The sequence below is a fragment of the Neopsephotus bourkii genome, unplaced genomic scaffold (assembly GCF_033783945.1).
Source record: "Neopsephotus bourkii isolate Nb327-2 ecotype Australia unplaced genomic scaffold, CSIRO-AGI_Nbou_v1 NB_1508, whole genome shotgun sequence".
Taxonomy (NCBI): domain Eukaryota; kingdom Metazoa; phylum Chordata; class Aves; order Psittaciformes; family Psittacidae; genus Neopsephotus; species Neopsephotus bourkii.
In genome coordinates this window covers 3,887,199-3,896,988 of record NW_026901984.1, presented here as the reverse complement: position 1 = coordinate 3,896,988, position 9,790 = coordinate 3,887,199, and the positions used below count along the sequence as shown (strand labels likewise).

The window sequence follows — 9,790 nt, the reverse complement described above, 5'->3', positions numbered from 1 at the left end:
ACATCCTACATTTGGGTTCCTGTCGTTCACACTAAGGCCATTCTTAAAAAAAAATAAAAATATTGTTCAAAATTTCAATCCCCCTAATCTCATGAAGTAGACGTTTCATTAAGCTTTCCAAACAGCCAGCCTATGTTCAGCCTGGATGTCCACACTCACTTGTCTTGACCCTGGTCTAATGGAGATTGTCATCGCACCAGTTTAACTCCAGTCGTTCTTCTCCAGCACCATTTTTATTTCAGCTACCAAGTTACTTTCCGTTCAACTGTTTCCAAGTAAAAATGAGCTAATTCCTAGTAAAATAAAGCTAAAATCAGCATAGATAATTTTGTGTTCATGACAGCTCTGATGTGGCTAATGCAAAGTTTTCATCAAGCAGGCAAGATCCAGCAGAAGGGAAAGCGTCTTGAATGGGATGCAGAATTTGATTCTTATCCAGAGACACAGTTCCTTGTTAGTGTTGCCTAGGGGGAGAGCAGAGTGGGGGAACTTGGACCTATGTTTTTATGCCATGCCTATCCTGCACAAAGAAAGAAGGACTTGTCTCCACAGCCTTATATGTTATACAAGAAATATAAAACTCGCACTAAAGACATTGTTAAAAGTGGTTTTCAAATAACAGATTTTCATGTTTCTCTTTTCTTCTAGTTCAAAATTCACACTCAAGAAAACACCAAATACTTCTTACATATCTGCTGTTTGACCACTTGGACTACAACATATTGCATATTGCTATAATATATTGCAATTTGATGCTATAACAAAGCAGTTCTGCAAGGGTCCTAGTGTCAGGTACAATCCATCATTTAATATATCTATGAATAAACAGAGGCTTAAACCCAATGACAAATCTTTCAGGAAAAGAAATGAGGGTATTTACCTCTTTCTTTGCCAAGAAGGCTAGGATGAGCTGCAGTTGTCACTGTGAAAGTTCTCTAAAGTTTTGCCCTTCCTGCTACACAGCAGCATCTTGAACCTCCAGCCCTGGCTGATCTGTCTGAGAGAGGCAGAGCTCTTACAGAGAGAAGGCTGTATGCTGATCCCAGACTTTGTACCAAAGATTCACCTGGGAACATGTGAAAATGTCAAAACCATAAACTGGCTTCTCTCTCCTCTTTATCACACATGTAGCATTGCCTTCCCAAGTCCCCCATTTCCTTCTGTCCTGCTTTAGCCACAACTAGCTGCTGCTTGACAGCAAAGCTTATAAGCTTGAGAACACAAGGTAAGGGTGGTCATTCAAGTTCTCCTAGAATTAGCAGTGTTGCATCCTGGTTGATCACCCCATGTCAGGGTTTAAGCTATATAAGACATAAAACTACTGTTTTTAGAAAAGGCAAAGATTTAATTCTTTATTCAGAGGTAACGAGACAATAATTCGAAGGCAAATACTTCTTAATGACTGTCAGTCAGGTAATGAGAAAAGTGTAGCTTAACCCTGTAAGACTTTGTCTAGAAAACCCCCATAGCAATTTAGAACTCCTGCCGCCTACAGAAACATTTGACTTCTTGTATCCTTCAAAACTTCAGTCTTGTTTTTTAAAGTTTCAGAAGATTAAGCCACTGTTCAGCTGGTTAATATCTGACTGGGAGACATGAGATGGTGTCAATACAACTGATTTTGTAAACTAGGCAGGACTCATAGATGTTTATAACAAGAACCTAACAGCTAAAAGAGTTTAGCACCTGCACCCTCCTGTGGAGGAGTTTAAGTGTCTGGATTTTCACAAATAACCGGCACTCATGAGGGTACTTACCAGTGAAACATTAGTATCCTGCAGATTTTCATTGCTCTCCTGAGTACTGATACTGCAGTGCTCCCATCTTAATGAAAAATAATCTGAAAATTTTACATAGCCTAAAAATTTCAGTTACAGCACCAAGCACTTCGGGAAATCCAGCCCCAGCCACGAGTAGGGCACAGAAGGCTGCTAAAGAACTACCGGGGGAAGAGGGTTAGTGCAGCTGGGACTGCTCTGGAGCATCTGTAAAGCAAAACTCATTAGATTACACTGGTATGTCATCTAATGCGGCTTAAAAATAAACAAACACGTAAATAAATAACCTTTTGGGTTCCAAGCCCTTGCTCAGCTCCAAAACAAAAGCACCTCTAGCATTTCTTCTGCATTTCTGTCCCAACACTCTGTGTTTCAGCCATCACATTCGTAATAGACGGCTCTGCCCCTTTCTCTCTATCAAGCATAAAGGAGAAAAACGCAATTACATTTAAGTGTTCATCGACCATCCACGAGCATGGGTGAAAATTTCAGCTAGCAAATCGTGTAGCGCTCCATCGCGAGCGAAGGCTAGCAGGAGACAGCTAAAGTAGGGGGATCTGATGCTTCAGCACGGGCACCAGAGGCAGACACCGCCGGCGCTGCCCCGGCTAAACGCTGCCAGCTCCCCGGACGCGGCTATACCGCAAGTTTCCCTCCGCATCGGCCACCACCTCGGCAGCCGGTACGCGTCTCACACCGCGAAAAGTGCGCCCATTCCCGCCGCGCCGCAGGCTCCGCGGAGCTTCCATCCCGAGCTGACACCTTTACACCAGCAAAAGTTTCATCCGTCGGTGTGCGGGGCCGACCCTGGAGGAGCCCGCGCTGCCCCGCTTACCCCCACCCCCAGCACCCGCACCATCTCCCGCTGTGGGAGACCCCCCTGACGCCGTCATCTCCCCAGCGGGCCCCACTGTACAACCGGGTCAGCCGCTCCATACCGCCCCCCCCCACTACCACCACCGGCGGGGCGGGGCGGGCAGGGGCGCCGTGCGGTCGCACCAGGCGCCACCGCCCCCCCGCCGAGCGGCGAGTCCCCGCCCTGCTCCCGGCTCGGCGGCGGAGGGAGGACGGACGGGTGGGCAGCGCGGAGCGCCCCGTCTTGCCCCATTGCCGCCGCCCCCGGGGACGGGGGCGCATGGCCGCGATGTGAGAGGAACGGGTGCCGCGGCGGAGCCCGCCCCTGGGGCGGCGGGGCTGGATCGGCTGGCCGCTGTGCCGTGCCGTGCTGCGCTGCGCTGCAGGCGTTGCAGGACCGCGGCGGCGGGCGGGCTGCAACAAGCCGACGCCGGCCGAACGCCCTCTTCCCCGCCATGGGAGCCAGGCGCGGGGTGAGGTTTGCAGCTCTGAGCCGCCGGCGGGGCTGAGCCCGGCTCCAGCGCAGGTAGGAAGGTGTCGGGCCGGGCACCTGGGGGAGGCTGCCGGGCTGGTGAAGGGGTTGAACCCCGCTCCTCACCACCCCGCCGGGAGGGGGTCGGGCGGTGCTGCCCGTCCCGACGGAAAGTTTGGGCAGCAGGCGGAGCGCGCTGCCCCGCGGTGAGGGTCGGGGGAGGCGGGCGGGGAGAGCGGGAGGCTCTACATGGGTTTAGGGAGCCATACCTCGGAGGTGGGGCCGTGCCGGGAGCCTGGAGTGCCGTCGGTCATCGCGGCCGGAGGTGCAGTGTACGCGTTCTGGGTTGGTTTTCTCCAGTTTCGTGTGCCGCGGTTTCAGGACGGGAGCGGCGCTGAGCTACTGGAGGTTGTGGGTTAAACGAGCCTCTGCTGCGGAAACTCAACGGCTCCTCTTTGCCTTTAAGACACAGGGAGAAAGGGGTGGTATGTGCTTGTTTAGGTAGTTCGGAGGAGAGATAGTCTGGCTGTACGCGCTTTAATGTACTTCATTTCGGTCGTCTTTAACAGAAATGTGCTCACTGGTAAGTAAATAAACAACCCTAAACCTACAGCGTACTTGAGACTGAATAAGAGGTTAATGACAGCCAGCGTGCTTGCAGTCAGCGAATAGGATTCACTCGGGTGATTTCTGTTCCGGACTCTCCTGTGTTTTGGGGAGCTGTTTAATTCAGCGTGCGTTCTCTTCACGTGTTGTCATTTAGAAAGAAAAATAACCCTCAAATGTTCTGGGTTTTGCATGCATCTGGCTTTGCGAATCCGAACTCCCCAGACGTAACGCGTTGCGCTCTCACGGAGCCGAAGGCGCCCTGTCCGTGCCCAGAGGTCTGCTATTTGTAAGACTTGGCAGAGTGGGGGCGGCGGAGGAGGGATGCAGCACCCAGGCTGTTGTTTGCCTTTTGCATAAACTACCGAGACAGGTTGCATATTGTTTGAGATGTTGAATCAGTGGAGGCAGTGGGGGGGGGGGCGCAGGGGGAAAGAAGTGCAGAAGCTGAAGTGTTCCTAATCCTTTTCTTCCTAGGGACTGTGTATCTGTGAAGCGCTTCCCTCCGATGTGAATGCAGTGTCCCCTGTGGGATGCAGTAGGTGATGCCCAGCTCTACTGCAATGGCAATTGGAGCTCTCTCTAGTTCTCTTCTCGTAACCTGCTGCCTCATGGTTGCTCTCTGTAGCTCCACCATACCTGTACAAAAACTGGCCAAGGCTCAAGACAAGCAGGAGATAAAGGCGAGCCAGGAAAAGAGGGATCACACGTCTACGAGGGACAGCCAGACAGGCCCGGGGAAAATGAATGAGATCAGCAGGAGCGGAAGGGAGGAGGGGAGCAGGGACTGGAAGAGCAAAGGGAACAGGAACTACTCGAACAAGGAGTCTTGGACTAAGCAAAAGCAGGCATGGAACAGCCAGGGGACAGGCAGTAAATCCGGGAGCGTTGCAGTGCAAGAGCAGAGGGACGCTGCTCCCGAGGAAGCTCAGGTGGCTGAAGATTCGTCTCTCCCAGACGCTGTTGCAAGTGTAACTCCTGAACCCCCGGAGGAGTACGCCTACCCGGACTACCGAGGGAAAGGCTGCGTGGACGAGAGCGGCTTCGTCTATGCCATCGGGGAGAAGTTTGCGCCGGGCCCCTCTGCCTGCCCCTGCCTGTGCACTGAAGAGGGCCCGCTGTGCATACAGCCCGAGTGCCCCCGGCTGCACCCGCGGTGCATCCAGGTGGACACCACGCAGTGCTGCCCGCAGTGCAAAGAGAAGAAGAACTACTGCGAGTTTCGAGGGAAAACCTACCAGACCCTGGAGGAGTTCATGGTAAGGGCTGAAGCCGCAAGTCATTTTGTGGGTCCTTCTGTCGTTTAAAGTGGTGTTATATTCCTCAGTTGCTTTCTCGGGGGCTGTTCTGGCACTCTCTCTCCCTCCCCTTTTCATTTCTGTGTTAATACTGCTTCTGCAGCGCTGCAAAATATTCCCCTTAAACATGACCTTTCTTGCTCTGTGGTACTGTAATATTTTTAAATGAGGGGGTTGATCCTCGTTAATTCCTTTGGTATTTACAGTAAAAAGTGCTATTTGAAAGGATGCTACTTGATGGTGATATGGATTTGATGAAAATTTTCAGCAAGACATTTGTTTCCTTATTTAACTGTTAATTGTGAAACTTCTGCCTTGCATGGGGGAAAACAGGGTTTTGTGATCTGGCTTCTGTGCCTAGTAGTCAGGCTGTGATGGTGCCTTTTTGGAAATAGACATTTCTCTTTCCCTTCTTAACCACTTAAACTGCTCTGCCAAGGTTGCATAATGTTCGCTTTCTCAGAATGTCTGTGGGCCATCTTTCTGATAGGAGCAATGGTTCGCAATCTGGATTACAGAAGATACCTAAGCAAAGGACTTGAAAAGCTTCATGTTTAGGGAAATCCTTTTGGACTAGGGCCTTTTTAGCATTGTTGCGTGAGGTCGTTATCATTGAAAATGCAATTCATTAAAGTGTGCTGAAAAGTTTTACAGGTTGCTTACTTTGCCCTTTTCCCTTTGGTATTTTATTGTGGCTGAGATCTGTGAGCAGGCAGAAAAGGTGGAATTTGCTGTAAATGACTGTTAGACACAGGGCTGGTCCAAACCCCATTTCTGATCACACCAGAGATTTTTTGAGCTGAATATGTTGAGGGGAGTACAAAATCTAGTTCAGGGCTCTGGAAGCTTGAGCCCCTCTTGGGATAGAGAAAATGTGTTTGTGAAGGCTGTAAATAAGTTGCCACCTCTGCTCCCTGTGGTGTTTGCCTGGTTTTGGAAACATAACTTTGATTCATAATGTCTTTTCATGTTCTTTGACTTACTGAAAAATAAATAATTGAAGGAGCAGAATTACCCTCTCCGGAGTAAACCCAGGTGTTTCCCTTGCTCTCTGCAGAAATGTGTAGAGCACTGGTGGATTTCAAAGTGTGGCAGAAGGCATCATACCATCCTCCCTTTTTCCATGTAACCCTCAAGGATTGCGATCAGCTTTAGGATTACAGTTTTCTGCTTTAGGAGGGACAAGGTAGCCACTTTTAGCAGTGGCTAGTTGGTGTGACCTTTTCAGAGGTGGATTGTGAGATCCTTCCTTTGCCAGAGAAGTTAATTCTGAGGGGTGGCCAAAACAGTGATACTGCTGCACATGTTCTCTCTTAGGTCAGTTTTAAAGGCTTCTCCCCAGACTTCATTCACACTCTTCTAAAAAGTTGCATTTCTTTGTCTTTTTCTACAGTTGTGACACATTAATGGCTGTAAAGCAAGCTTAAAATACTATATTCTGTTAAGTGTCTAGTGAGAGAATAAAACCGCTCTCACATTTGAGCATGGCTTGCAGTCTTGGTAGGAAGGGAGTGCTGAACACTGACATTTACAGAGATGTTCTAAAAAGACTTCAGCTTTCAGCTTTCTTTTTAACCTCATTCAGCCTTAAGCCCTTGTGTTGATACCCTCCTGTAATGAAGCATCAATTCCCTTACCACTTTGTGTTAGGCAGCTTTGAAAACATAAGTGAGAACGGATGCCTGCTTGGAATGCACAAGGCAAGTTACTGACACAGTTAGGCAGTGGAACTGCAGTCTATTTATTTTGATATCACAGTATCACAGATATGTGAGGACCTTGGATTTTACTTGAGTTTCAACACTGATCCCAATATTGTGAGCACAAAACTGTAAATGCAGATGTTTGCCTGTGCCACTGCAAGCAGTGGAGATGTCTGGTGCGGTAAGGTACGATGTAGTCACATTGGTGCTGCTAAGTGGAAGCCATTGTAAATGCAAGTAATTGCAGATGGTTTCAAAGGTAATTTTACACATTTAAAGTTGATGGGCTTGGAGTGGTTACTAATATGCTATCTCTTCATTAAGGTCAAGGAAGGAGTTACAAATGGGACAGTGATCTGAGTTTTGTCTGTGTCTGCACCTACTGTTTGTAGCAAAGAGTACCAGACATCAAAGAAAAAGTTGGTCTCCTAACTTTTAAGTAATGCTACTTGCACAAGCGTTTATGTATAGGTATGTAAACGTGCACGCAGGTTTGGGAGTTTGCTTATATAGAATTCCTGTATGGCTTGGCATGACAAAAACCTGCCCTGACCAGAGCCAGTGCTAACTCAGAAGCTGAGTGTGCCATGAAATGGGGGGTTTCATGCGTTTCTTTGGTTCACAGTCCTTCATGCGCACTTTGCTTGTGTGTGTGTGTGTGTGTGTATGTGCGAACGCATTTTTCTCTTTCCAAAACAGACATGGATGTCAACACAAAAGACAGCACAGGCGTGGGGGAAGGATGAGGTCTCATAAAGGTGTTTCCATCAGCACCACTCTACTCCCCTGTGGATATCATGAGGCAGAATGGCAGAGAGACCACAGCATCCATATGAGTGGAACTGGGAGCAAAAGATTTAGCTGATGAAATGCAATGAGGCTAAAATTCTTCACTGGAGTTGGAGAGAGCTGAGCATGTGTTCCACTAGACACTTTCCAATCTGAAAGTGAGATTAGAAAATGTAGGCTTACTTTCAAAGTCATGGCCTTCAAGGACCATAAATTATCTTCAGAAGTGTAACATTTGGGAAGGACTGGCATTGCTGAAAGTTGTTGCTTTGTGTGGTTTTTTTTAGAATTTCTCTGCTACCCCAAATAGTATTTCTTTGTGAATAAATCTGGAAGTCGACAAACCCAAATGGCTTTTGAAACATGTGTGGTATTTTGAAGGCACAGAGAAGTAAAGCCAAGGCTGGTATGTTTATTCTTGTCAGCCTAACCCCATTGACGTTCTCATAAGTTGTGTAACAAGGAAATATTAATAAGAATTTCATCATAATAGCAAATAATTTGGGGATTATGAGTGGGTTTTTTTTTTTTTAATTTAGATGCTTTCAAAGCTCAAGGAACCAAATGTAGATTATATGTATATGTATCTAATTCATATGTTTTGTTGGCTTGGTTTTGTATTCTTTTAATTAAAGTTTGGCATGTGGAGAGGGAGAGGAGAAGGCTCAAATTGCTTTAGAACAGAACTTCAATGAGTGCAAATGATTTGTCATTTCTTAATTACCACAATTTACACTAAGTCGCTGGATAAACTTACTACCCTTACTAAACTCCAGTTTTCTTCATGCCCCACTAGTGGGAAATTTACCTGTTTACACAATGGTGTGTTTGCTTTTTTACAACATCTGCAACCCCATTTATACATCTGCTCATAAACTTCCCTCTAAACAGTTCTAAAGAAGTGGTGTTGTGGGTTTTTTTGCCATCTGTACTCTATTTTCTACAGGGTTTATGGCTGCCTAGTGAATACGTGAAACTTCTGTGCCTCTTATTGTCTTCCCATACTTTTTGCATAGGCAGAACTATTGATGCTATAGAGCTAATAGCTTCATCTGTAGACCATGGAGTTGTGGTATCATTAGTCCTCAGAGAGAAGTTGATAGGTAGTATTATTTCCAGTCCAGCCTGGTTATGTCAGATGTGTTAAGCATGAATGCTGCTGGGCTGGTTGTTTACCAGATGAACAAGTGGGATGCTTGTTGCATTGGCTGCCACTAGAAACTGTGCTGCAGGGAATGCGCTAACGTTATAAAGAGTAGAAGAGAGGAAATGAAGGACCAAATGTGTCTTTTGATTCTGATTTATTCAGTTGTTGTTACATATACACACAGTCTTATCGTCTTTCTAGTGATGATTATGTCTCCAAGTATCAATCTGCCATTAAGATGCAGAAAGTAGTGGGGGTTTTCTACAGTTCCTGCTGCATTCTGATGATACACAAAAAGCAGTGCCCTGCCATTTAGTCCAAAGATGAACATGTAAAGGTTGACACCAATAGCATTTTAGCAGCCACTGTGGTTCACTTACGTGCCTGAAAAGACCTTTGTAGACATAAACACATGGAGATCTTCCTTAACTTTGCTACCATTACTCATCTTGGTGGGTTTTGTGGGTGACAGTACTTACTAAAGGTGTGTATTGCCCTGAAATCCCATGATTTCACAGGATGGTTATTCATGACTGCAGTATCACATTAACAGTGTACTACATTCATGAAAGATGTAGTCCTCAAGTGTATGTGCTGTATGGGATGGAAGTGAGTTACTCTGAATCATTGTTATTAAAGATTAGATCAGTTTTGTTTCTTGTTCAGTACTGTTTTCAGTGCTTCATGAAATGGCTTCTTGTTCTAAGACTTTTAGGCTTCTGTCAAATTTGGAAATCAAGTAAACAACCTACTTAATTAGAATATGTTTAGATTTTACAGATGAGAGATTTTAGGAATAACATCTGTGTGCTGTCTTGTTTCTTGCTTATCACCAGATATTCTCGTTTTCATGTCACTTCTAATATTGAATGGCACAGCTACTAAGCGGTGTCCTGGGAGAGGGAATACCTGTTGTAGTAGTTACTTGTCTCGTTGAACTCTGATTGGCAAATTTGCATCTTTTTCAGTCATGGCAAAAAAAAAAAGTTAAAACTGATTGAAAGCTATGGGTTTGCCTTGTTGAGCCTGATCCTTGGAATTGAGTTCTACTAGCTACAATCAAGTAGGATGCCTTAAAAATAATGACAGTTAAAAAATCGGTCCTCCTTAAAAGGCATGTTTTCATAATTTAGTAAGTATTG

The 9,790-nt window shown here is 46.3% G+C and overlaps 1 protein-coding gene and 1 long non-coding RNA gene across 5 annotated transcripts in view; one reads left to right on the top strand and one right to left on the bottom strand.

Moving 5' to 3' along the window:
* Positions 1-214: 214 nt before the first annotated feature.
* LOC133221049 (uncharacterized) lies at positions 215-3,487 on the bottom strand. 2 transcript variants are annotated; one of them, XR_009727879.1, is made up of 3 exons: positions 3,375-3,487; positions 1,742-2,540; positions 215-450 (listed from the first exon to the last, which is right to left on the bottom strand). It is a non-coding gene; the product is annotated as an uncharacterized LOC133221049 (long non-coding RNA). The 2 variants fall into 2 exon arrangements; XR_009727878.1 differs by lacking the exon at positions 3,375-3,487 and having other exon boundaries at positions 1,742-2,599.
* The window catches only part of VWC2 (von Willebrand factor C domain containing 2), a 57,740-nt gene continuing 50,794 nt past the window's right edge, over positions 2,845-9,790 (top strand). The window contains exons 1-2 of one of the 3 annotated variants that reach the window (XM_061369613.1): positions 2,845-3,159; positions 4,189-4,970. In XM_061369613.1, coding sequence (XP_061225597.1) covers positions 4,257-4,970 — 714 coding nt within the window. In that variant the 5' untranslated portion in view covers positions 2,845-3,159; positions 4,189-4,256. Of the gene's footprint in view, positions 3,160-3,413; positions 3,438-3,603; positions 3,689-4,188; positions 4,971-9,790 lie in introns of those variants that run through there. The other 2 variants (XM_061369615.1, XM_061369614.1) reach the window with 2 other exon arrangements.